Below are 27,354 nucleotides of genomic sequence, written 5' to 3'. Positions count from 1 at the left end.
GTGAGGCAGTGCTCAGTTTTGCTGGGAGAATGCTAATATGAATCTTGACAAGTCACTGATAAAATAGCCTCTCCACTCTGAGGCAGGACTGTTAACCTCTGCAGCATCCCCAGCTGCTGAGAAACATTCTTTGGTTCTTTTAATACACTCCAGGAAACTTTCACATTTCTCACTGCATACATGGTGTGGTTTTTACACAATTTAATTGAAAGAGGGTAGCCTTAGATTAAATGGTACAAAGAAAATCTTCCCTGAGGGTGGTGAGGCACTGGCAGAGGTTGCCCAGGGAGGTTGTGACTGAACCATCCCTGGAAATGCTCAAGACCAGGCTGGACAGGGCTTTGAGCTACTCGGTCTAGTGGATGGTGTTCCTATCCACAGGAGGGGGCTTGAAACGACAGGATCTCTAAGGTCCCTTCCAACACAAACCATTCTATGATTCTGCACTGTCCTCCTGAAGGATCTAAGCAAATTGAACAGGACCTTAGCTATCTGTAGCTACTGTGATTCATCAGCTCTTGGAGAGACAAGAGAGAAGACAGAAAAGAAGTTACTCTCCAAAAGGAAATCTCCACGCCAGCAATGATAAAAATGTTGCTTTTCCCTCTACTTTTGAATTCCATTCCCATGGCCTATCCTCAGTATTGGGTGAACTTGAAGATAGCAAATTAGTTCATTCTTTCCCATTTGAGTAAGACCCTGCAGCTATCATGGGAGTAGGCAGGGGAATTGCTGAAAATGTTCATACTTGCTCAGAGTATTGTTTGTTAATGTTGTTTTGTGGTTGAATCCACCAAAGATACCAAGGATTCTCTGCAGACAGGCAGTGGGAAAAGAAGAAAATATGCATTATTTCTGTTTGGCAGTCTGGAGTTACCAAAATGAAGAGAGGGCACAAACTTTTAGGGTGTTGTAAGGTGGCTGTACTACTGTGCAGTCTCTTTGCCAAATGATAATATTGGGTTGTTTTCCTTTTTGCCTTTTTACCCAGCACCAATGTAACATGCCCTTGCAAATATACGGAATTCTTCAGGTCACCCAAAGAGGCTCATGGAAGAAAGAAGAGGCAAAATCTATAAATACCATAAATTATCTTTCCTTTTAACAGTAACTTGTGTGATGAAGAATTGGCCAGGTCATTTGGTGATACTTTGTACTGGTTAAAAGTTCAGCGGTTCAACAAAACAGGGAGAAGGACTTTTTTTTCTGTTCTGTATCTTGGTGCTGCAGAAGCCAAGCTCCTATTTCAAACCTTTCCTTCCTCATCAATCACTACAGCACCACGACTTCATGGGAAGCAGGGTGGCAGTTTAATGAGAGCTTTAGAGAGCTGGCCAGTCTCTATCCTTGAAGGCTTTCAAGGGCAGCTTGAGCAAGGCCATGACTGACCTGCAATACCACAGGTCGCAATCCTGCTCCAAGTGGAAGGCTGGACAGGGTGGATCCCAGAGATCCCTTCCAACCACCACTTCTAGGACTATGCTGCCACAGTGACCCCCAGACAGTACATTATGCCATCTAATTACCTTTATGTTTAAGGGACTAGTAAAGCATCCTTCCTTTTCATTTGGGGTTACTCTGCTTGCCATCCAAGCACTTTACACAGTGAAGATTTCTAAGGTACCTTTTAGATTAAAGATTTCTAAGGTACCAGAGTCTGTCACACTTTGTTTACCTTTTATTTTACTGGATCGGGCACCTTATTCTTCTTACCTAAAAATGGCAGACTTTTTCTGATACTATAGGATTGTCCTCTCCATTCTTACAAAATTGACTTTTTACCTTACTGAACACAATTCATATTCTTGCTGTTAGACCTGCACAGTTTAGTGGTTACAATTCAAATAGATCCACACATACTCATCTTCCCAAGGGACAACAAAATCCAAAACAATAGCCCAGAACCCCTGTGGTATATGAACCAAAACTGCTGAAGCAGTATGACACAGCTGAGTAAATTCTCCATCAGATCAAATCTCTGTTGGCACAAGGTGGCACTCAGGTACTGGAGACACTGGGTTAACAGCCAGTCAAATCTGTTTCTGCAGCAGACTTAAAGGATGTTAGCATGTTGGATAATTCATAAATCCAAGTGTATGTGTCTCAAACTTGAGTAATAACAGTAGTCAATAAGCAGCTAATTTCAAGTGCCAAGCCCCTAGCATTAAGCCTTTTAAGAAAGCAGACTCCAGTCAAAAAAGCTAATGCCAAGTTATAAATCAAATTCTGGGGTACAAGTGCCCATACACTGTTGTGCAAGGTATTGTAAAAGATTAAATCATCAGGGAACACGTGTACTGTAGAATGACACATATTTGCAATGTACTGTCACAGTCTTTTAAAATGGAAATCTAGATTTATTTATGAAGGAGACATAAACAAACCTAATCACAAGTCTCTGACATGAATCTAGTTATTTATTCTGCAAAAGGACTTCTTTTTGAAGACTACAATGCAAAGTAGTGTTTTATGTAGAGAATGAAGCCCTAGCAATAGTTCATAATCTGCCACACATTTGAATGGAACCCAGATAGAAGCGTTTCATATTGACATATTTGATAAATTAGATCTATAATCGGCATCAGCACATTTTTAAATGAAAAAAACAGATCAGACTTGCATTTATCAGTAGATGGAGGAGTGTCAAGCAAAAATGCAGAAAAAATATTTAAAAGCCCCAAATTAATATTTTTAACCCTCTTCTGACCATTTCTTCTCTAACAGATTCTGTGCCACATTTTGCACATAGGCAGTATGGGTAACACAGAACGTTCCTGTTGGCCTCTCCTCATTTTGTCTCCTTGCAAGATACTTCTTATGTCTTCTTGAACAGCCTTCATTTATACTACTTCAGTGCACTGCTAGGACATCAAGAATCTCTGAGAATGAAAGTTATGTGTGGTGGCATATGGTCACCTTAGCCTGGGTATATTCACTGCAAATAGAGCAACGAATTGCAGAATGTAAACCTCATTAGTCAGGTTACTTAGAAAGATCCAATGGAGAAGAAGATACTGGTTTGAAAAAGTGACGCCTTTTTGCAGTTCTTCTCCCAAGAGTGGAATATTTTTGAAACTTATTTATAGTGCAAATAAGGTACCATACAGTGAAACTTCCCAAGCTGCATTATCAGGGTGGTTTGGATATATAAGTTCAACCAGCCACTCTGAAATAAACATATTCAACGGCCGTTAAAATCTCGATACTGACTGATTTTATTGGATCATATCCTCCAGCTCTCTGGGATGTAAATTTCCGGCCATAACCTGTGCAGCAATAAACTTCGTTCAGCCACAAGAGTGTGCATGTGAGAGGATTGCAAATCTGCTCTGCCAAACCAGAATTAGCCGGTATCGCAGGAATGAAAGAGCGTGGAGATTTGAAATTGCAGAGAATGGAGACAAGGCGGTGCAGAGGACGAGCTGCCCGGGGAGCAGGAGGCCCCAGACCGGTGCCGCACTCTTATGGAAAATAAAGCCCCAGGGTGGTGAGCAGGGGCGAGGCTGAGCCGGCGCGGGCGCTGAGCGGAGCCGGGCGCAGGTGGACACCAGAGCCCGCAGCAGTCCCCGGGGTCCCGGGGCGCGGAGCAGCGCCGCGGGTTGGGCTGACAGCGGGACACGGTGCCGAGGCGCTCAGGGACGGCGGCGTTGGCGGAGCTCGACGCGGTGAGTACCTCGGGAGGAGCCGGGAGCCACCACACGGCAGCGGCACCGGAGCGGGAGGGGAACGGGGAGCGGCCGCGCCGCCTGCGGCAGAGGCGCGCAGGGCTGGGCTGGGCTGGGCTGGGCAGTCCCGGGCTGTCCCGGCTGTCCCGGCACGGGGCTCCCGGGGCCGGGGGCGGCGGCCCCTCGGAGGTGCGGCGGAGCAGGAGCGCGGCTGCCGCAGCGGGGTAACTCGCGGTCATCCTTTGTGCTCGGCGGGCGGTGCCGCGGCCGCGCCGCCTCCAGAACGCCGCCCCCGCCGCCCGGCCCCGCCGCAGCCCCCGCGGGCCGAGCCGCGCCCCCGCCCCGGCCCCGGGCTGCGGGACAGCCGCGGCTGAGCTCGCCCTGTGGCAGCCCCGCGGCCCGGGCGGTGGCGGACGTCCCCGCCCCAGCTCTGCTTCGCACAGGGGAACCGAACCTACGCTGGGAAGTGCTGGGAAGGAGTCGCGTGTGAAGCTCCCAAATCTGTTCTCTTGGGGGAAAAAAGTACATCCCCTGCCTTCGGGCTGCTCCCGAAACAGGCTGTAAGCCTGTACAAAATAGAGGTGCACGCCTGATGCAAGATGCCCACGCCCTTGGGACCAAGGGGAGATAAGATAACGATTCACTATCTGAGCCATTTCTGCTGTGTGCGGGGACGGGGCACCACGCCTGGGTCACACCGGGCACAGCAGCACCGAGGGGTCTCCGGGGAGGCCGCCTGAGCAGGGCTTGGAAACATCCCTCGGTGAGGGGCAGCAGGGCAGCACCCCCGGCCTGGAAACCGAACTGCTGCTGACTTTATGCAAACTTGTCACCCTGGCAATTAGTTTAGTTTTTTAAGCATCTAATTTCCCTGATTTTGTGCTCCCTTCTGGGCATGCATTTTTATGCACTGGGGCTCTGACTGGCAGAGTGGTCGGTGTCCACATCTCCATAAAGCTGCTGACAGCTGAACTGCTGGGCATGTTAGCAAGGTGAAGTCAGACTGCTGAAACCTATGACAACCAAAATAAACCATGTTTTTAGCGATGTTTCCTCTGTATGCCTTCAGCAACCAAATAATTACATGTGGCATGATTCCTGGGAATATTACAAAGTAAACCTCATTACTAGTTATAATGCATATATGAGTTATTCATTGGAACTGTCTTTAAAGTACAATTTTATTCTATATTTTTTTAACACTGAGGCAGTCAAATGCTGGAGGTAGTTGACCAAATATATGTAAATTATTCATCATATGGACTTTTTATAGCAAGAGCAGATGTTCTTCAGTGATCTAGTTGAACTACAAGTTAGAGAGCCATAGCTCCATTATGGTTCATAGAACTTGGGTGTTTTGCTGCTAACTTAGGTCTTATTGCAGCACCTGCATTTGTCCCTAAAATAGCTCATGAGTCAGGTTTTCAAAAAAGCTCAGCATCTTCACAGGCACTAATGCTTGGGCCATTTTTCTAAGAGCTCTGCATACTTTGTGTGCATTTAGTCTAAAAAGCTTTTCTGGGAAAAAAAAAAAAATCTCATTCTTCTACAGGTGACCAAATAAGAATCTAGATTCCCCTGCCTTTAAATTAAATTCTTCCTGAGGGGCTGTATTCAAACACTGTTACTGTGAGTGGCTCTTCCCTGCCTCGCTTGTTGGGGAAACTGGCTGGCTTCATCAGCTGCTGTCATTTCACTACAGTTTCTCTAGGATTTCACAACTGCAAAGGGTTCATTTGGCTCCTCTGCCTTTCATGAGCCTGTTCTTGGCAGGGCTGTGTGGGAAGAAGGTGGAAGACAGGGATGTGCCTTTCTCCTGGGTGCAACAGGCCATGGGATGATCAGGCTGTCCTGGGGAAGAGATCCAGGCATCCAAACCTTGCTTTATCCAGAGACTGAGTTTGTGCAGTTATTGGAGATGACCTCCTCTGCTTTTGAGTGTATTCACTCTGAACTTGTCACCTTAGTGAAAAGTTAATAGTATGAAAGTAATAATAAGCAAGAATTCAGTTCAAATGGAAAATATATGCATTTTCTGAAGATTTGTGGGGGTTGATACAAGCATGACATTAACTTGCATCTACTCAATCTAAGCCAGTTCTGTCAGCAAGACTGCAAAGAGGAGTGTCATCACTTTGTAGCTCAATGTAAATTATTTTTCTTCAAATAATTTAAAATATGTAAAAGATGTGCCTATTTCCTGTCTGAAGAAGAAATTTTTTATCCAATATCAGGATTCAGGTGTGCACAAAACCAGTCAAAAGTATAAGAGAGAAAGGTGAGACTTTACATTTAATCTTGACTCTGAATCTTCAGTTACATAATTTTGTATTCCATTATCTAAGATGCACTGTAATATCCCTCATACATTTTCATTAATCTTATGCAGAGCATGTGCAACAGCTTGCCATTTTCCTTCATTCTGCCTCTTCTCATTATTTCCCATTAGCATGATTATTCAGTGTGTTTATCACCTTTTTGCACCTAGTCTCTCTCTGCCTTGTGAGTGGGCTGAATCCTCTGTAAGTAGTCCTGTAACCTACAGCAACAGAGCATCTGGCTCGCAGTACGTTATTAGGAAAGGGTTGAGATGTCATCTTTAAGACCTATCTTTTGCAGAAGAAGGGTGAGGTGTAATTATGACTAAGGCTGTCCTCTTTAATTTAATTAATAATAGAATTTAATAATTGTGACCAGGCTGTCCTTTTATGGTCAAAAAACCAGTCTGTACCACTGCATGGCTCTGACTTGTTCCCGTGCTGCTCATCCTCCCTCAAACACCCTGCAGGACCTCTAAGCACGATCCCCATTCTCTGTTTCCCAGTTTGGAAAGGAACAGCCTGGAAGGCATTTCAGTATCCATTTCCACTGGCAACTCATCAATTGACCCCAGCTTATCTGTCTGTGCAGCAAGTGTTAAATGTGCACGGTTCTTGTTCTTCCTCACTGTGTCACCAATACCTCCCATGGCCAAGTTAGGGCAAATGACAACTTAGTCACTATAGAACGTCCATCTGTGAAAGATTTGCTACCAGGAGTGCAACATATTTTAGCTGCAGCTGAATTATGAGGCAGATCAGTGTGCTCTCAGAACCGACACGCTCAAGCTGCCCTTAGTTACACCTGATTCCCCGCACTGCCAGGAAGGGGCAGGTGGCACTCGGGTACAAAGGGACCTCAGGCAGCAGCCAGGCTGGAGAGGTTGCGCGTACCAACGGGTGTTCACTGCTGCCTGGGACCGGCCAGCTCTGATTCCAGCTGTGGCTTACTCTGCAATGCCCAGCGCCTTCTCTGTGTGCTTATCTAGCAGCAAGAAAAAAAGTAAAATGGTTTGGAAAGGTAGTGACTTGAGAAGCAAAATGTACTCACATGTTGAAAGCCAAATTTTGAGTTGGTACAGAATCTGGGTTTGTCTGTTCACTGCCTGTTTGCAGCAGTGAGGAGCCAGCCCAGAGGCACACATTCTGAGAGCTCACAGGAGACATAAGAACCTTTTAAAATCAATTTCTGATAACTTTTTTCCCTTTCCACTGTTGTAAAGCTGCTGTTTCTTTTGTATTTCTCCGGAGAAGAAAAGAAGACAAAAAATTACCATCTCTGGTAATTTGTATCATTGCATTCCTAGTCTCCATGGAAACCTATGTGGTGCTCCACAGTTGGGTAAGATTTGAATCTGTTGCTGCAGAAATCAGATGGAAGGAAGACTGGATTATGCACCTTGACTGTTAATCAATTAAAAGAGATTTTGAAATTATTTTCACCTTGTGTTGTAATCTTTACTTAGAGTAACAATAGAATAAATCAAAATAATCAAATTAAGCTAGTGTGACCTGATCCTATGTACACCTATGCATGTAACTCTGCCACTCAGTTTGATTCTGATAGGCATTGACATTAATTTGGAAGAATTCTTTGTTTATAGTAGGATAATAAGGATTAATACTATGGAAACTGAACCCGTAATAGCAAACTGTTGTCATATTGACTCTTTTAAAAAGAGAGGCAGTAACAATTGCCTTGTTTTAATTTATGTAAGAAAGCATTTTGAAAATTAAGAATCTGAATTCCTTATTTTTTGCTGTCTTCATTCTTGTTCTTCCACTGCTAAGGAAGAAATACATCCCCAAACTGGTTTCCTCTGAAAAGATGTGGTAACTTCATCTACTTGCTGCTTCTTTACTCCAAGCTTTATGAACTGGAACACAAAGGCACATCATCTTACTGGGACAGCAGAAGGTGACACAGAGAAGTAATATACAGAGAGAGACCGATCTTTTTTGTGATCACAGTCAACCCATGAAGAGTGAGGGCTTTCAGCCACCTAAAAGTAAGTAAAATATATAGTAATGGAAATAGTGCAGCCTACTGTCAGCCTGTAAATACTCCTGCATAGAGAGCCACGATAACAAGTTACACAAAGAAATAAATTAATTGCACAGTTTTCTAAGCATTTTACATTTGAACAATGAAGTCACGGTATTCACTACAACTGCACTAACTACAGTGGTGAAATACAATAGTGATTTATGGTATTCACCATAAACAAACCACAAAATCTGATTATTTTGTATGCATTTTTAGGTATTTACTGCATTTGCTTCAGAATACTGTGGAGAAAATGTATGCAAGTCGAGAGGATATTGGATATGATTTTGGAGATGACTCCAAAGTTGGAAGTAAGCCAATTAAACCTAATCCAAACATCGATGGAGGATGGGCTTGGATGATTGTATTTTCCTCTTTCCTTGTGCACATACTCATCATGGGCTCCCAAATGGCCCTTGGAATACTCAACATGGAATGGCTTGAGGAATTTAATCAAAGTCGTGGCTTAACAGCGTGGGTTAGCTCCCTCAGCATGGGCATCACACTTATTGTAGGTATGTGTCAGCAGCACGTATTTTAAAACTAGATATATTTTTAGAATATGTTTGCCATTCATCCCTAAAATATTTTCTTATGGTTGTCCCAAGCTGACATTTTAAAGTCACCAGGAGAAATTTTACAACGTAGATGGAGAAAGGGAGTAACAGGGAAGATGACAGGGAAGACAGCCCAGCAGACTGCATGAGCAGGAAAGGAAGGCTGTGACTTCCAGGTCTGACTAGAATTAAGAAAACATGATCTGTGAAGCTTGGAGTCCTCCCCATGCTGCATCTGTGAGGAGAAAATGTTGAATTCACACAGTTTGTATTTCAGTTTGGCAGCTGAATGAAAATGTATTTTTTTAGTTGTAGTTGGATCAACCCAAAATAGTATCTAGAGAAAATGTTTGTGTATATATGTATATACACATGTATGACTCCCTAAGTGAAGACTGAAAAAAGTTATGTTTATATCTGCCTAAATTATTCTACTGAAAACAAGATAAAATGCTTAACTTCTGGTTACTTGTGAAAAAGTCTTGCACTTATACAGCATCAGAATGGGGAACAAGAGTTTTAGCTGATTCCTCTCTTTAAACTGTCCCTTCTTCATGGGGCAAATTTGATTGTAGGCATTGCAGGTATTTGCTAAGTATTTAATCAGTTAGTTGTATTTCTCTTTCCATGATTTTAAGAAATAATATGAAAAATAAACTGACTTGCACGAGTTGCCTGATGTTTTAACATTTTATTTAAAACATTAAGAAACTTAAGGTGAAAAATTATTAGAGCATAAAGAATAAAGAAATAATTTATCATTTCTTTCATGTTTTTTAACAGGTCCTTTTATCGGTTTGTTCATCAGCATGTGTGGGTGCCGCACGACAGCCATAATTGGAGGGATCCTGAATGCCCTGGGCTGGATACTGAGTGCCTATGCCTCAAATGTGCACTACCTCTTCCTCACCTTTGGAGTGACAGCTGGTGAGAGCTGCACTAATGTTTGAAGGTTCTTTTAATTATTTCTGATTCCTTTGAAGATTATTTGAGTGAGTAAATAGGGAAGGTAGACTGTAAAGTTATTCCAGCTCTGCTTTCACACTTTTACAGCCTGTTATCCTTTTAAAAAACTTATTTATTCAGTGGATTGGGCCCAGTGACTTCTGTTGTTGTTTAAATTTGCCATGTGAAGGTGGAACTTCTATCAGTTTCAGCCAAGTGAGTACATTAGAGGACATTTTTAATTAGGGGAGTTACTGTAACCCAAACTCTGACAAGTAAAATTTACAGATGAATTTCATATCTAGCTAACTCCTCTCCTTGCCACAGGAAAGAATAACAAATGTTTTCTCCAGAATTTCTATACATAAATTTTTATCTAGCTTTCTGGATGGAGAAATACTGAGCTTAGCAAAGATCACTCTGATGACTCTTTACACAACCTTACCGTAGACTTCAGTAACATTGTAAATTCCTGAACAAAGAACAATGATCACGGAGAGGATCCTGCCTTTTTTAGAATTTCTGTTTTCATATATATTGAATATAATCAAGCAGGCAGGAATCTACACAGTTCTTCTTCAGCTCCTGTGCTCTTTTCAGAAAGAGCACATGCAAAACAAAAAATGGCAGAGTTTAAGTAGAGAATTTAAAGATGGATGAAAACCAGATTTTCTGGGGAAAAAAAATCAGAGACAAACTTTTATGTGAGATGGAGAACTGAGATGTTGCAGGAGTAATTCTGTCCAGAAAAACAGTGTAGAGATACCTGAGAGGTTCCTTCCGGCTCCATGAGACCTCTGCTCACTGTCCCTCCCTCACGATCTGCTCACTCACCCTCAGTCCTGCCGCTCACTCCCATCCCCTCACTCACCATGCCCAGTCGCGGCCCATCCAGAGAAGTCTCTCCATGTTCTCATGGCTGCTCCTGGAAAGCTGCTTTTCCCTTGCGGTGGCCACTTCTTGCTGCCATCACCTCTGGGCCTCCACACTGCGCCTGTGGGCCTGATCATGGCTGGTGCCTTCAGTCCATCCCTCCGATCCCAACCTCATCTCTCCATCCGCAGCCACCCTCAGCACATTGCCGAGGGCCCTTCCCTCAGGGCTCCGCTGCTCCTGGCAGCCGGCTCCCCTGGCAGCACCGGGGCTGGCTCCTCACGGCAGCAGCCCCAGGGGCAGCGGCTCTCCTGGCAGCACCGGGGCTGGCTCCTCACGGCAGCAGCCCCACGAACAGCGGCTCCCCTGGCAGCACCGGGGCTGGCTCCTCACGGCAGCCGCCCCAAGAGCAGGGGTCCCCTGGCGGCACCCGGGCTGGCTCCTCACGGCAGCAGCCCCAGGGGCAGCGGCTCTCCTGAGGGACAGAGGCCTCCCCGAGTCTGTGGTTGGGTGTGGAGAGGGACACTGATGCAAAACAAAAGCCCAAAAATAAAAGCCCAATTGTGTATTTGCCTTGGAAAGTAAGAAATACTTCTAAAAAGCAAAACGGGTCAGCTCAGACAGGGTCACTGCTGTGATGCTTTTTTTGGGGCTTTTTTGGAATCATGGCTTTCTCTGGCCTAGCTGCAGCTAGATCATGCTGTAGTTGCATGCAGCTACGTTAGCATCTCTTTAGGAACACTTCTAAGTCACAAAACACTTCTGAATTACAATCACAGTGAGTTGGGAAGCATCTTCTGCATGCACCTGTTCCAATCCAAATCCCTCTATGAAGAATTTGCTGTGACAAAAAATGGTGAACTGTTACCTCTAATGATGTGTTTGTGCAATACATCGCTTCCTGCTTGAAGTATGTGCCATGAATACCCAGCCTGGTTTTTAACTACAGGGGAGGGGTTTTCAACAGAATTAGAGATCTGCCTTGTAAGACTGAGCAGCTACTGTGTGGCCCTCCCTGGACTGCCCAAAGAGAACCAGCCTGGAAGCCACCTGAGGTCCCACCAGTGCACTAACCCGGTGTGCTGACTCCTGAAATACGTGTCACGGTCACTCTGGCTCCAGTTACTGAACAAGGACAGGATCTCAGTGTGAATCTTCATTGCTGGGGAACTTGGGTGAAAGCAACAAGATGTGCTCACTAAGCAGTTCTGGTTACTGATACCATCAGATGTGGGTATTATAATTGCAGATATTTCAAAACAGGCTGTGTCTATGTTTGTCCCCATAGTAACTGTCACTGATCGGTTGTGGGACATTTGTAACTTTCAGTGTTGTCAGGCTGACCTGAGAGAAAGGTTTTATATTCCATGTGTTTAGTTTTTCTGGCAATAAATATCAGTGTTGCATTCTCTCTAGAATGAGTATTGCAGATTTTGGAAAACACTATGAAACAGAAATGAAAGCTAACATCAGAATTGAAAATCTATTATTGGTTTTACTACTATGCTTACACAAAAGTGAGGAATAAAATAGATTTTTTTCACTGCTTTTTATGTTGTTGGCAAACAGTTCAGATTTATTTAATTTTTTTTATAGGTATTGGAAGTGGCATGGTTTATCTGCCTGCAGTGGTCATGGTAGGGCAATATTTTCAGAACAGAAGAGCACTTGCACAAGGGCTCAGTACCACGGGAACGGGGTTTGGAGCTTTCTTAATGACTGCCTTACTGAAGTACCTCTGCACTGAATTTGGGTGGAGGAATGCAATGTTCATCCAGGGGGCCATTTCCCTGAACCTCTGTGTCTGTGGGGCACTCATGAGACCACTCTCTCCCAAAGAGCTCCGTGAAAAATATGTGGTGGGAAATGATAGCGAAGAAAATCGGGCAAAAGCTCTGTCCCACTCTACAGAGACTATAAAATCTAATGGAGTCCTTGGTGAAGAACCAGAGAAAAAAGAAGAGGCAGCAAATGAAGAAGTGCTGGGCAGTGTGCAGCACATAGAAATCGGAGGTAAATCTGGAAGTGAAAGAAGCATGTATGGACTGCGCCTCTTTAAGACAGTGAGCCAGCTGACAGTCACAGTCAGGAAGGGCCTTGCACTCTGGTACTCCAGCTATTTTGGAGCTGCATCACTGTTTACCAATAGAGTATTTGTGGCCTTTATCATTTGGGCTTTGTTTGCCTATAGCAGCTTTGTCATTCCCTTTATTCACCTTCCAGAAATAGTCAAGCAGTACAAATTATCTAGGCAGGACAATGTATTTCCTTTGACATCCATTATAGCCATTGTTCATATTTTTGGTAAAGTGATCCTTGGAATCATCTCTGATCTGCCATGCATCAGCACATGGAATGTCTTCCTCATGGCTAACTTTACCCTGGTCACCTGCATTCTTACTTTGCCACTAATGCAGACATACATTGGCCTGGCTGTGGTTTGTGCTCTAATAGGATTTTCTAGTGGCTATTTTTCTCTAATGCCTGTTGTGACTGAAGATTTAGTTGGAACTAAACACCTTGCAAATGCCTATGGCATCATCATTTGTGCCAATGGAATATCTGCTTTGTTTGGACCACCCTTTGCAGGTAAAAAGTTCAAATTGCTAACCAACAGATGTTTGTGTAATGACTGTATGACTCTTTGTATTATTAAACATTCTTATGCTATGAGCATGTGTAGTTAACAAAATCACAGCTGCTCCAGAGTGGACATAACATCCAGCTTTACATTGTGCAGATTTACAGCTCATAACTCTGCCATCCCCAGCAGAAGGGAGAAGTGTATGTATGCTATCCCTAGAGTTACTTAGGTTTAAACAGACATTCATTACACATTTCCTCATAGAAAGAGGTGGGGGAATACAGAAGAGATACAGGTACTGATGGTCAGTACTGTATCAGACTCCAGCTCTCTTTTACAGAGGTGCTGCTGAGAAGGAAAGCTGTGAGAAATTCTGGGAGCCATGGCCTTAGTCAGCCAGGGCAGCTCTAGGCTGAAGGGAAGGCAGCAGCAGCGTGAGCAGCCCAGGAAAGCGAGAGCCCCTTCTCGCTTTGAGCGAGCAACACGAGCGAGAAGAAAGCTCTCTCAGTGCCCCTTGAAAGCAGCAGTGTTTTACTGTGCCACGTTCCCTCAGCACCTCCCAGTCTGTGCTAAACCTGCCTCTTATTGGCCTTTGGTTAAGAAGAAAACTGCATGCAAGCAGCTGATGTAAAGAGAGCTTCTGATCTTGTGGGTACATTGCAATGCAGCCAGCGTGGAGTGAGGGAGTTTGGCTTAGCTGGGTTCTCAAACCTTCCTGAAGTAATGAATTAGTAACTCTAATGAAGAAGTAACTTTAATGTGTTTTTGCAAAGGAATTGAGGCGGGAATGAGAGTCATTGCAGTATTGAGATTGTATCTCTTGAACAGTCTTCTATTGGTATGTGAGGCTTGGGAACAGCTATGGGGAATGTGTTTGCTTGCACAAGGCATAGCATTTGAAATACCCAGTATTGGGCATTTTACAGAGGCTGTGATAGGGAGGAGGAAGTAATTGGTTTGGGATTACAAAATCTCAATTTTAAAATCAAACCTCTGATAACATATTTGAAAAATTTTGTTTTTCCATAAAATATCTGTGGATTTGACAGAAATGTCATGAAAGAAATGTGAAGTATTTTTTGAATTTTCTCATGAAATGTACCTTTTTGGCAAACTTTGTAACAAACATGTTCTGTCCTTATTTTCCAGGTTGGATCTATGACATCACACAAAAATACGATTTTTCTTTTTACATAGCTGGATTGCTATACATGGTGGGAATAATATTTTTACTTATACAACCTTGTATTCAAAAGAAACAGTCAAGAGAAAAATCTACAGAAGAAGCACAAGTATAGAACAAATTCCAGAACTTTTTTACAGAACTTTTTTTGTTTTGTGTTTCTCTTGTGTGGCAGTATGAAGATGTTTTTCTTATAGAACCAACCACATTTAGCTGCACTGCACTTAAGTGAAAAGCAAATATACTCCATAAGGCTTATAAATTATTGGAAATGTGCTTTTAAAATTGGTTAAGATATTTTCTACTTTAGAACTACCAAATACAGTGATTAAAAGCACACTGCTAGTATGTCAATATTAGAACCATGCTAAGAATACTTACCCTTGCTTCTCTTTTAATATTTCACCATTAACCATTGGTGAAAATCCACTGACTGCAGTGCAGTTACTCTGATTTACACTAGTCCTGTGAGAGAATTTGGTCAGGACATGAATGATTTATAAAAGTCCTTTCTACTATGTATTCAATCTGATGAAAGATTAGTTACTGGATATTAGAAAATGATTGTATTTCTTGCCTGGCTACTCAAGTACTGTTGAAATGCTACTATAATAATTCCACTAATTCAGCTTACTAAAATTACTATTTCTGTGATGCAAATCTGAAGAAAAGTTCTCATATATTTCTGAAATTATTCAGTTGGACTCAATAGGTCCCTCCCAACCCAGTATATTCTGTGATTCTACTTCGGTGATTTTTAATTTTGTTTTTTCAAAGTATCAACTGCATTTGAAGTAGCTATCCTCAATACATAGGCTGCAGTTTAAAAACTGTGACATTTAATGCACCTGAAGTAAAAAACCCATAAATGAAGAAACAGGAAACATGTGGAAAATGTTTCCAGAAACAGTTTGAGTTCTTTGGCCCCTTTACCTAATTAGAGTTATTGTAGAATTTAATAACATTGCCACTGACTCTTTCCATGGGAATGAACTCTACTACAGTACACTAAATTTTGTTATAATTTAATTTAATTGTTCACTAAATTTGTTACATATGAGCAGTCATGTTGCTGCTTGTAATGTACCATGAACTGACTAAGATTCATCATGTTTGAGAAATTTATTCTCTAGAAAATGAGATACTGCAGAGCATGGAATAGCTAAAGAGCATTTAAAATATTAAAACAAATTTTCTCAACATTAAGGGTCTGGTAACCAGTGCAGAAGGCGATGTATGGTGGTTGAGGGTTTATTTTTTTCAGCTTTGAGAAGTGAGTCTGATGTTAATTTTCCTATCAAATAAGAACAACTGTAAGTTTTCATCCTCTTAGCTTTATGAAAGTTCTTTGCATGACGAATCTGGTTCTTAGTTTAATATTTCTACGTGCTGCTGGAATTCCTTAAAAAGCAATTGAAACTGTTCAATTATATTGAAGAACTATTGGGAAACAGCTCAGTACACAACAATAGCAATATCCTTATCTTCTTTATAGCTGCAAGGTTGGTTAACAAAAAGTTCTGAATGTGTATTGTTCTATATTGCAATTCACCAGCTTCTTAGTGTTGCACTTTACAGCTCTTGTCAGGGACATACTTTAAAGTATTCCTTAAAGATCACTGAAGTGAGCCAAGTTAAAAATAAAACCTTAAGAAACCCTGAATTATTTTAAGATTTACATCACTACAATCATATAGGGTAGTTATGTATGGCCTTTAAAATTCACATAAGACAACTGAGGTGGCACTGAACTGCAACACATGGAGTGAACACACAGTCAGTAACTTCTGAAAATCAGCTTTTGTTATTGGAGAAAATGTGCACGTAAATTTTCACATCAGTTCTTTGTTACAGATTAAATATCTTCTTGGTGGGAATGCTGCTGATGGCTCATTTGATCTGAGCTTTTTTTGTTTCTGAAAGATATGTATCCTTCATACATAGATCTTCACTTTGTCTTTTGTCAAAAGCAATGGTATTTGCATAATACAGTAATGAAAAATATGTTGTTCACTTGTGGTATCTGCAATAGATCTTTTAGTAGAGGTTCTTATAGGGCCACATGTTGGGAATAAACTTACATTACCCAAAAATACACATTCTGTTCATTTATTAAGTTAGTATGGTATTTTAGTCACATAATGGAATTTGTATTTCTCATTATCCTAAAACAAAATAATCACAAAGATGAAAGAATATATATGGAAGTGCTTCTTATACCTAAAGGTGAACAGTCACTGAATGTCTCCAGCACATTGGTATATAGTTCTAGAACAAAAAATGCTTAATATAAATCAACGAATATTTAAGTATTAAAGTACTGGTTTATAAAGAAACAGAATTATACAAGAACCCTGTATTCATCGTTTTTAATCAATTTATAAAATTCAAGTTTAGTACCTGACATGTTAAAAAATTGTAAACTCCTTACACTCTTCAAATATGAAACTATTATATCCAAATACTGAAATCACTGGTTTAATACTTGGGTCCTAGATCTAGTCAATTGTAAATGATATATTAATTACCCTCTATAAATGACAATGCCACAGCATCTCCTATAAGCCATGGAGTACCTGTGGCATAGATACAAAACAGAGAAATCAGAATGAAGAAATAGAAAGTAGCCACAACCTGTTCTATTGCAGTAACTACTATGATGCTGATAAAACACAATTTCAGGATACCCAACCTATTAAGCATTGTAATATTTACATGTTGCTCCTGGTAAAACATATTTTTTTTTTCTTCTTTCAATCCTTAAAAAGTCTGTTTTCTGTAGTAAAGAAGAAAAGTCCATGTGTCTGACCCAATAAACAGCCATGCCTTATAGCAATTACTTCAATGGAACATGCACCTTTATTCTGTTAGGTTTTGCTCTTGGCACATTGCTCCTGTCCCCTCTGGAGCTGTGGCTGACATTTGTGTGTGTGAAGGTTCCCAGCCCAATTCCTGGGGGCTCTTCCATTTCAGGTGGGGCTGTGTCCGCAAGAGCTTCCCAGGGCACGTTACTGTCACGTAGCTGCTTGTGAGAGAAAGGAGAGGCTTAAAATCATCATTTGGCTTACTCACTGCTGCTTATTCTACCCCACAAAATGTGTTTAGACAGCACAGAGGCCTTGTATGAAGGTCACTTGCAGTGCAAGCTGCCCACGCATTTTGAAAGACGCAGTGATAGTTAAACTCACAGAACATCAGAAGTTTTGTCCAGGGTTGCCAGTGCAAGATATCACATGTTTTTCTGTGAAATATCTGAGAAGCTATTTTTGGTATAATATCCAAGGCCTTTCTGCCACTGAAAAAAAAAATAAAAAAAGAAAAAAAAGAAAAAAAGCAGCTGTAATGCCACGTACATTCCTGGTGTGTAATTCATACAGCTGCTCTGAAATCAACCAAGCTGTGTAAACTGGTGCCAAAAACCTTGTCAGTATGTAAAAATCACCTCAGAAATAAAATCTATTTTCAAGGTAAGTAAAAGAGTCCTTGGGGTTTGAACAGAAATGCGATTTTAGAAAACTTTCAGATGTACTGTAAGGATTAAGCCTGTTTCTCAGGAGATGCTGCCTGCTTTCAGAATGACTCCATAAACAGAATCAAGTGGAAACAATATAAGGAAGAAAAAAAAAATGTAATCTGTTAGATGACAGAACCATCACAAAAAAAATTAGGAAGATACCCTGTGTGATATATTATCTACTCATTGTAAATGATACAAGAACACAGAAACATTACTTTTTCCCACAAATGTTCCACTTTTCTCTCCAGGTGCAGTTGCAGGAGCCTAAGTGCAGTTGTACTCAATGACTCCAATGCAAGTGGTAACAGAAATAGAAAAGCAGAAATCCTGGTGTACCTTGTGTTACACACTGCAGATGTAGCTGGAACTGCTTCCCTCACTGCCTACAGCAAAGCTGTCTCAGAGTACCTGTGGTCCTGGTTGTTCTTATGCAGGCATACACAACACCCTAGCACATTCTAGCAGAGCAAAAGGAGAGATTATTGGGGAAAAATGCGTATAAGTGCTGAAATGAAAATGTGCGAGCCTCTTAAAAGTTCTCTTTACATTTCTGCTTACTCTCTGCTCTTGCCAATCTTGCTTGCCCATGAAATAAAGATACCATGAATGGTGAAGTTTTTAATGAAGTTAAAAACAATATATATTAGTTTTTCCTATTGCATATTTATATTTCCAAACACAGTGCTTTATAAAAAAATACAGGAAGAAAAGCAAAGCTGATTATCCTGGCCATTCCCTGGCTGTGGATTGTCCCAGCCATTCCCTGGCTCTGGGTTATGCCAGTCATTCCCTGGCTCTGTGCTATCCCAGGCATTCCCTGGCTCTGGGTTATCCCAGCCATTCCCTGGCTCTGTGTTATGCCAGCCATTCCCTGGCTCTGTGCTATCCCAGGCATTCCCTGGCTCTGGGTTATGCCAGCCATTCCCTGGCTCTGGGTTATCCCAGCCATTCCCTGGCTCTGTGTTATGCCAGCCATTCCCTGGCTCTGTGTTATCTCAGCCATTCCCGGGCTCGGTGTTATCCCAGCCATTCCCTAGCTCTGGGTTATCCCAGCCTTTCCCTGGCTCTGGATTGTCCCAGCCATTTCCGGACTCTGGGTTATCCCAGCCATTCCCTGGCTCTGCATTGTCCCAGCCATTCCCTAGCTCTGGGTTATCCCAGCCATTCCCTGGCTCTGTGCTATCGCAGCCATTCCCGGGCTCTGTGCTATCCCAGCCATTCCCGGGCTGTCCCCACGCGCGCTGACAGCGGCCCTGCCCCGGGGCGCCCTCTGGCGGCCGCCGCGCCCCGCAGCGCCCGGAGTTTGCGGAGGGCTCGTCCGGAACTCCGGGCAGGGATCGCGGGCGGGACTGGGGCCGGGACGCTGCACGGAACAGCGCTCGCTGCCAAAGCGTCGGGAAAACACACAGTGCTCACTCGGTGAGTCCACGTCAGGACTTCTGTTACAGGACGTAAGAATAGCACCTAGTGAACAGTCTAAAATCCTCCAAATACACATTGAAAGCATCTGGATCTCCTAGAGAGCAGGATTTTTGCTCAGAACTCCAGTCAGAGAAATGCCATGCTTGGGGTCACAATGCAGATATCTGCTGAGTTCAGCCTGCAAGGATGCACTGCATGGCATGGACACACAGAGCTCCCACACTCCACTTTCCAGTCCTGAGTGGAGAACTGTTCTATTTCCTCTGTTCAGAAATCCAAACATGCTACTCGATAATCCCACAGAGAGCAGCATTCCAGTATATACATAAATTACTCTGGAAATAAAAACATATTATTTGGGCAAATTTTTAATTCCCTAGGTATACTGCTGAAATGAGAGAAAGGGAGCATGGCTTTACTTGTTCTCATAGTTTACTGCATTAAGCCAAAATCATATTTTTATTGGTATGCAACTTAATGCTTTCTAGGATTTCTTTAAATTCCAAAATATCCAAGGCTTTGTGTTAAACTAATGAAAAGTTTACTGCCCTCCATAGTACCTTATCCTGCTTGACTCACACTCTTCAAATGACAGATGAATTCCAAATATACTGACAAATAATTTCCTGGTCTCTCTTCAATCCATTCTCTTCCTTTAGTTATTTTACTCCCTTATTCTCCATTCAGTTGTTCCCCAGTCACAATATCAACTGATTTATCTTCAAACTGAAATACAGCCCAGAACTTTAGCAAGCTTATCTGCTCCCATCTGGCCTTCATATTTAAATTAATGACACGCTCTATTTTCCTGTCTTGCCATTTCCTCCTGTGCTTTCTTTGCCCCGTTCCCTTTTTCTTGTGCTCACTTGAACTCGCTCTCACTAAAGCATCTGTAATGCTTTGGTAGCCACAAAACAGGAATAGCAGCACAGCCACATCCTCTGGAACTGCCAGTCTGACACAGAACTTTTCTTGAAATCTTGTCCCACATAGCCTCAAAATAATACAAATCCTATGAGCAATCTTATTGTGATTGGGATGTGCTCTGCACCAGACATGTCCCACTCTCCATACAAGTTTAATCTGCCTCTCTGAAGTCTTTCAGAACATATCTAGTTGTCACAGCAGAATCAAGAGAACTAAACCCATTTTACAATTCCTCATAAGGTCTCACTGGTGCTTATGTTCTCATTAACTTCTCCACCCAGAAACTGATGGGCTTCATTCTAGGCCTCTACAGCACTCTTGGGTATAAGAATAAAGTTATTTTACTCTTTAAAACATTTCTCTTCCTATTTTCCATGAGCTAAAATATTTTTCACTCCTACCTGAATTCTGCAGCAGCCTTTTTTCAGGCTCTGACAGGGATAGAAAATTTTGAAGTATTCAGACCCACAAAAATAAGCTTCCTACATGATAGCTCTGAAGTTTTTAGCTTTCCATCCTGATTTCCTGACCCTGCACAGACCAGGAAGCTGGAACAGTTGCCCTCCCAAAGGCCTTTCCAATACATTTTCTCTCTTTTGCACCAACAGATTGCTCCCCATTCTCCTGCAGCTTCCAGGTTATCCTTCCAATCCCTTACCCATCATTCAGCATGGAGAGGATACCCTTAGCTCCAGTTTTCCAATAATGGCAACTTATTGTTATTCACTCTTTAAAGTTTCAATTCAACATGTACATACTATTTCCCATCATTTCCTGAGGGCTGGGAAGAGCTTCCTAGCAAGCAAGCAAAAGTCACCTCTTTCTCCTCCTGTGTTTCTAACAGTTCCTTGCTGCAAAATCTAAAAAAAATCTCTTTCCTTGTGCTCATGTCTTTTGTCAAAGACATAAAGACTTTTTGTTTGGTCATGAGTTCAGAATAAGGGTTCTCAGTCTGTGGGTGAAGTTTCTAGACACTAAATAATACAAATCATAAAACAAAGCAAAGGTTTCACATTTCCAATACTTAATCCTGGAAGTAGTGTGTAACAGCTAGCCATGGGTTGCAATGGAATTACCTGGATCACTGAGTTTATTATAAAACAAAAGCTTGCAGGATAAACACACCCTTTGTAAGATCTGTTTTTTACTGCAGCCATTCAGTTTGATTCATTTATTGTCTCCAAAAAAATGACAATCCTTATTTACTTGTTGTCTTAAGGAAAGCAGACAGATTGATGATTATGTTAAACCATGAATCAAAGCCAACAGTCTGCTCAGCAAAGATAACTATTTCAATTTGAATGTTTTGGGTTTTAAATTTTTACTGTCTCAAATCTGTGTGAAACTTGAGAAAGTCTGGCAATATCTTCAAGCTCAGAAAGGAAATGATGTACAGGAGCAATGGGACAGGAAACTGTTTCAGGAAGTCATAGTTACCTCGGCACAAATTGAGGACGTTCTAGAACTCTGGCACCAAACACTACAGTAATCTGAAGTGGGAAAAAATGAAACCAAATACAAGATACAACAGATTTGTAAAAGCCTGAAATTTCTTTCCAGGTTATGCAGGTACATCTTAAAAAAAAAAAAAAAAACAATACCAAAACCGGCCCGACAAAAAGTCAGATGTTTTTCTAGACAAAATATTATTTAACATGAATATTAAGATTCATTTTTGGATCAACTTCCCCACGTACATACAGATTTTTATGTAAAGAATGTGCTATTTATTCAGAGGGAAGTTGGTAAAACAACTGAAAAAGATACTTCAGTCATATGTTTTGGGGAAAATAATGATGGCTCTGACATCATGAGTCCCTGTAGTTCTGCTTCTTATCTTACATAGGTGCAGTGAAACCAACATGAAATTGAAGGCAGTTCCCTTCTACAGGGATGTGGCATTTTTTGACTTGTTCCTTTGAGATCCAGTACCAAACCAAGCTGTCCTTCTGTAACTCTCCTACCTAGGGAGGAACTGCCCATCCCGCAGTCACCTGATTATTTCTGCTTCTGTGCCCAACTTGGAACTTGGCCTGTTGACTTTACCACTGTTTTCTTCAGATCACATATCTAGTTTATCAAATTCCTGTAACAGAATTACTGGTTCACTACAATAGAAATCCTGAATTCAATTTGCTACACTTTTAATGAATTATCAGTGGTACATTCTGAAGCTCCATGTTGTTTCCTAACAAAATAAATGCAGCCATCCAGATTTGTACAGGATTTCTTTCCCCTTATTTTTCATGGAAGTTGAAACTATATACTGTCTATAGGCCTATTTTTATGCTGCAGTTTTCCTTCCAAAGTATTTTGTCAGATTAATTAAAAAACTCAACATTGTGTGGATACCTTTCAAAGAGCTTTGAAAATGACACAATTTTAAGATGTTATGATTTTTTTCTTCTTCCCCCCCGCCAATATTCCTGAGGCAACCACATGGGAGGAAGGGAGGAAGCTATCACCTTATCTTCCTTCATGTATTTGGCTAGGTGACCCAATATTCTGCAGCTCTCTTTTCCATGCTGTATCTCACTGAAGAATCAGTTTGCTGTCAGTTCTCCTTTGCTTTTTTGCATTCCAAGCATCTCAGTTCTATACAGTTGGTAATTTCCCTAAAATTTCTTATGCAAGTACAAAATGATCTACACAGTCAACTAAAAATGGTCAGGCTGATCTAATTCAAGCTGATATGAAAGAATGCTTCAAATCTTCTCATCCTGGGAATGGTGGGGATAAATATTTTCACTGCGCATCTATAAATGTTGAATGATCAAGCAGGCTACCACACACATATTTGACGTTTTCTTTATTAGAAATTATTTATTTCTAGAAATAATAGTGTGATCTGATATGGCTATTCTAATATATATTTAGTATTTAATTTTTTAAAATAATGTATGTGAAGCTAACAATGAATTAACTGTGAAAATTTATTGAATTTTAAGTTTTCTATGACATTTTCATTCTGAAAGTGCTGGAGAATATTTGATGACTTGTACTAATTGTTCACTCATCCAAAAATATAAGTAGAGCTCTCTTCTCTTGCTCAACACTATCATCAATTAATTTTCCATCATTGCAAAACCAAATCCAAAATCTTGCTCTATCCTCTTGGCTTCATGAAATAATGAAAAGAAACATAATGATATGTTATTTCACTGCCCAAAAAGAACAGAAAACATCTCAAAACAAACATGAATGTTTATAGCTGTATGGTTGTTTTTATAAATTTAGTAAAATGGTAATGTTAGTAGTTCAGGCACTTTTAAAAAAAAAAAAGTTCTCTAAAAATCCCAATCACATGAAGAGAGATAAAATCACCAGAATGAAAACCAGGAGATAATGACAGGAAATACCAACGCTTAACAGGAAAACATTTTAGTGGCAGGAGGGTACCAAATATTTAGCAGCAAAGCACAGATCTGGTGAGAAGTATTTATTTGAACTCCCAGTCAGCAAATAAATCAGTATGGATAACTAGAATATTATTCCAGAATATGTATGTATGTATGTATGTATGTATGTATGTATGTATGTCTCTATCTATCTATCTATCTATCTATCTATCTATCTATCTATCTATCTATCTCTTTTTCCAGTGTATATATATGTATATTATATATTTGTGGAGAATTAATAGAAAAATAATAGTATGTGAATACTTAGGAGCAGAAAAGCTCTTAACAGGAGGTGAGGAGGTGTAAAAACATCTGATTGTGTGGAACAGCAAGAACTATGGACAGAAATAATATCAGTATGACAATATAACTCACAAACATAGTAATTTATACTTGTAATACTTCTATTTGTGTTAGCATTTTTCTAAAAAGAAAACACCCTTATTTTATATTATAATTTTAATAAAAAGTAGAGGGGAACCCTCCAGTTTTAGAGATACTTTTAGCAGGAGAAAGAAATGACTACATCTTAGAAAAGAATGGCAAATGTGGCTTTCAATACTTCCTATAGGGAAGGAAACCTCTGAACCACCAATAAGACTTTTCAAGAAAAAGCAGGCAGATCTTATTTATAACCTACTGAATTATTTGTAACCTACTAAAACCACAGAATAACAGTGGAAAACTGCTTGCTAACAATAATTTAATTACCTAAATCATTGCACCCACGTAACATAAAACAGATGTTTCATTGTGACATCATATTAATATCAAATGCTGCAGAAAAACCTTACACTACAAGCAATGAGTAAAAACGAAAAAGCTAGAAGCCTTCTCACCAGCATATATTCACATCTCAAATCTACTTTTATAAGGTAAATTAAAAAAAAAGAGGTCAACAAAAAGAGTATAGAAGACTACTTCTTTGAAAGCTCAAATTTATAAAATTTTAATTTTGCTATGAATTAAAATGCAGTACAACTTTTTGCTTCAACTAATGGAGCAATTAGGAACATCTGCAAAACTCCAGCATATTTAAAGTCTGTCTGAGCCTGCGCCAAGTTCAACAGGCAGTCCATTTTCTGTTGGTTCAGGCCATATTCATTCCCCTCCTAGTCAAAACAAGCAGTTATAACTGGAATTAAAGATTGGTTTTGTCATGGACTGTGAGTGCTGATTGAAACTTTTTCCATGCCTTGTGTATATATATCCAGTCCCTTGAGCTGAGAATGTGAAGCCTTTCCATCCATGCAACACTAACAGGGCTCACAGCCCTACCCAGCAGCCTAAGGTGGTGTTATTATTTCTATCAAGTTCACTTGAAACTGACCAGTTGCAAAAGTTACAATAGCAAATCAGAAACACAAATGTAACAAACACAAACCTGAACATAGAAGTGCAGGCCACATGAACTCAGCAGGGCTAAAAATCTCCCAGTTGTGCTGTAGGATGTGTTAGATTTTAATAAGCAAAGCATAGAGAATATGTTGGTCTTATCTGAGACTCTGAGTGAGGATACACTCCAATTTATTCTTCACAAGAGATAAATGGTTGTACCCTCCCCCTACCCCCATACCTCTTTCCCAAGATTCATATCCTTCTTAGGAAAGCAGATCTCCTCCACCTCTGTGCAAATAATCACAGAATCACCCAGGCTGGATAAGACCTTCAAGATCATCCAGTCCAACACTACCATAATCACCCCTAAATCATTCTCCAAGTGTCACATCCAGACACTTCTTGAACACTTCCAGAGAAAGTGACTCCAGCACCTCCCTGGAGAACTTACTCAAATAAGATGATGATTACATAAGACAGTGATTCAAGATTATGTCAACCAAAGCTGTTGATGAGAAAAACAAAACTTTATTTCAAAATGACACTTTTCAAGGTCATAATAAAAATGGGATAATTATGAAGTCACATCGTAAATATTTTTTTAATGCCTGTACAGAATGAGAATACAAAAGCAGTTTATTTTTAAAAAAGTCAAGATCTCACCAATCTGAGGTGGTTTGTGCTATTAGGTCTTGGGCTACAAAAGAGACTGCAGGTGCAGTTACGAAATTCTCCATTTCCAGACTAGGCATAGCTCACCTCACCCATCCCAGCAGTTACTGAATAAAGATGTCTCTGGATCAGTATTTTCAGAAGACTGTCTTCTCTGTGAACCATGATCAACTGCATCTTGTAACATGACCACCTCTTAAGTTAATCCATTACTGGGGACCAAAATTATAAGATGCAGAGCAATAACTACCTGGGACACAGTTCCATGGAACTTTGGGAAAATGCATCATTATTTCAGATGTTCTCAGTGACCAGCCTGTCTCTGAGGTTAATTTAGTGGTGTCCCCACTGCCCTTTTTTTCCTGGCTGTCTGCGCCTGGAGTAATTTTGCACTTGTATAGACCCAGTCACCTGTTGCATTAGCAGTTGTGTCAAATTAGATTGGGAATTCAAATCTGGATGGCTCACAACATGGCCATAGAAACAAATGTGCTGGCACAGAGCATTATGAGTTGTCAGCCATAAGAACATTGCTTTCTGGCCTATATTTGTTGCTAAAATCTCTGTCATTGTCTTACAATGAAACTATGAATGCTGCTGGGCTTTTTCATATATTTAGGTTTATTGTCCCATCTTTTTGGTTTTTTCATTATTCATACATTAATTTATATTAATTAATTCATAGGAAGAAGTATGTTAGCCAAAGCAATCCCATCTTTCATGAAATTTATTGCAGATCAATATTGCCACCCAACATTTGTAATTATTATTATCCTCCTGAGATGCTATAATTTCTCTAGGTTTTAAATTATGAAATTCATTCCTAATGGAGATTTTCCACCACCTGAAAATGACCTACAATTGTGAAAGAAAAAAAAGAAGAAAGGCAGATGAAATTAATATCAAGCACCAGGAGATAAGTGTTTTACCAGATTCAGGGTTGGGGCTACATAAATATTACTACAGTCCCAAAAGAAAGTTTTCCTAAAAGATCAGACCACAGTTACATTACCAGCAGCTTCCAGGGACAATCAACATCCCCTAATGCACTGGCAACAAGTGTAAAATGTTTTAACAACTCCTGCATGCAAATCATTCATAGAAATAAACACACACTTCACACACAAGATATCTCAACAGGCAAGACTAGAAAGATTCTGGTTTTGTTTCTCATTTCTTCATAGGATCACAATGTATCAGGTGTCAAGTTATGTGGTTAAGTAGATATACCCATCCAACTGCTCAGGCATTCAAAATTGGCAGCTTAGAAGTTAAACTGGGACTTTAACATTTTGTAAAAATCAAAACTAATAGGACGGTTCAAAGCTCAGCATTTAAGAATTCTGAAAACTCTGGCAAAAGCTTTCCAGGAGTAATGTTCAACTCACATTTTCAGAGACAGAAAAACAAAAGAAAATCTGCATTACAAAGCATGCAACCGAGACAAAAAATTAACGTGAATAGTAAACTAGATAGCAATGAAATGATGGAGTATAAGTGGTCCTAACTACCAGCAATTTTCCCAGAGTTGTCTTAAAACATTACATAAGTGCTTGAACAATGTGTCACCTTTTAACATTGACTTTGTTGCTGTCACAGCTGGGCCTACCCAAGAGGAAAGTCATCATCATTCACACAAGTTGCTCACAAAGAGCACGCTCCAAGCCACAAGTAAAATTCACTTGCTGTTTTAGACAAGGTTAAAAAACCCATCTAATCCAGTGTTACTAATATTAATCTGGTTTATTCCCTTGCATTTAATTGAGAAAAGTCAGGACTTTACACTGCCATATCTATAGGTGGGTTCCTGACATGAGTGATAAAACTGACAAATGAGAATATTAGTGAGGTGAATATTTATAAACACATTCACATACATGTATGTATTAAAAACCATACTCCATA

At 40.7% G+C, this 27,354-nt stretch overlaps 2 protein-coding genes across 14 annotated transcripts in view; one reads left to right on the top strand and one right to left on the bottom strand.

The window, feature by feature from the left end:
• The window catches only part of LOC102063136 (uncharacterized), a 61,881-nt gene that overhangs the window by 19,781 nt on the left and 14,746 nt on the right, over positions 1 to 27,354 (bottom strand). Inside the window, exons 2-3 of one of the 3 annotated variants that reach the window (XR_012581626.1) lie at positions 17,361 to 17,467; positions 12,719 to 17,194 (exon numbers count right to left, since the gene is read on the bottom strand). The exons of 1 other annotated variant lie outside the window; for it this stretch is intronic. The gene's annotated coding sequence lies outside the window, so the exon portion shown is untranslated. Of the gene's footprint in view, positions 1 to 12,718; positions 17,195 to 17,360; positions 17,468 to 27,354 lie in introns of those variants that run through there. One more of the 3 variants, XR_012581628.1, reaches the window with a different exon arrangement.
• Positions 3,522 to 16,180, top strand: SLC16A14 (solute carrier family 16 member 14). Of its 11 annotated transcripts, none has more exons than XM_074547119.1 (8): positions 3,523 to 3,665; positions 5,900 to 5,943; positions 7,207 to 7,325; positions 7,852 to 7,992; positions 8,247 to 8,545; positions 9,371 to 9,514; positions 12,002 to 12,994; positions 14,139 to 16,180. In XM_074547119.1, the coding sequence occupies exons 5-8, from the start codon at positions 8,284 to 8,286 to the stop codon at positions 14,285 to 14,287; spliced, it is 1,548 nt and encodes a 515-aa protein (XP_074403220.1). In that variant the 5' UTR covers positions 3,523 to 3,665; positions 5,900 to 5,943; positions 7,207 to 7,325; positions 7,852 to 7,992; positions 8,247 to 8,283; the 3' UTR covers positions 14,288 to 16,180. The 11 variants fall into 11 exon arrangements, with proteins under 11 accessions (XP_074403218.1, XP_074403220.1, XP_074403216.1 ...); XM_074547115.1 differs by having other exon boundaries at positions 7,779 to 7,992; XM_074547111.1 differs by having other exon boundaries at positions 7,775 to 7,992.

The sequence above is a fragment of the Zonotrichia albicollis genome, chromosome 9 (assembly GCF_047830755.1).
Source record: "Zonotrichia albicollis isolate bZonAlb1 chromosome 9, bZonAlb1.hap1, whole genome shotgun sequence".
NCBI classification, from domain to species: domain Eukaryota; kingdom Metazoa; phylum Chordata; class Aves; order Passeriformes; family Passerellidae; genus Zonotrichia; species Zonotrichia albicollis.
The sequence above is the reverse complement of the archived record's forward strand: the minus strand, read 5'-3'. Positions and strand labels throughout refer to the sequence as shown.

What these genes read in the sequence shown, in the direction of transcription:
- SLC16A14 (XM_074547117.1), top strand. Translation starts at nt 8,284, where the DNA reads ATGTATGCAAGTCGAGAGGATATTGGATATGATTTTGGAGATGACTCC. An exon ending in GGGCATCACACTTATTGTAG is followed by an intron (nt 8,546 to 9,370) that starts GTATGTGTCAGC and finishes GTTTTTTAACAG; the next exon opens with GTCCTTTTATCGGTTTGTTC. An exon ending in CACCTTTGGAGTGACAGCTG is followed by an intron (nt 9,515 to 12,001) that starts GTGAGAGCTGCA and finishes TTTTTTTTATAG; the next exon opens with GTATTGGAAGTGGCATGGTT.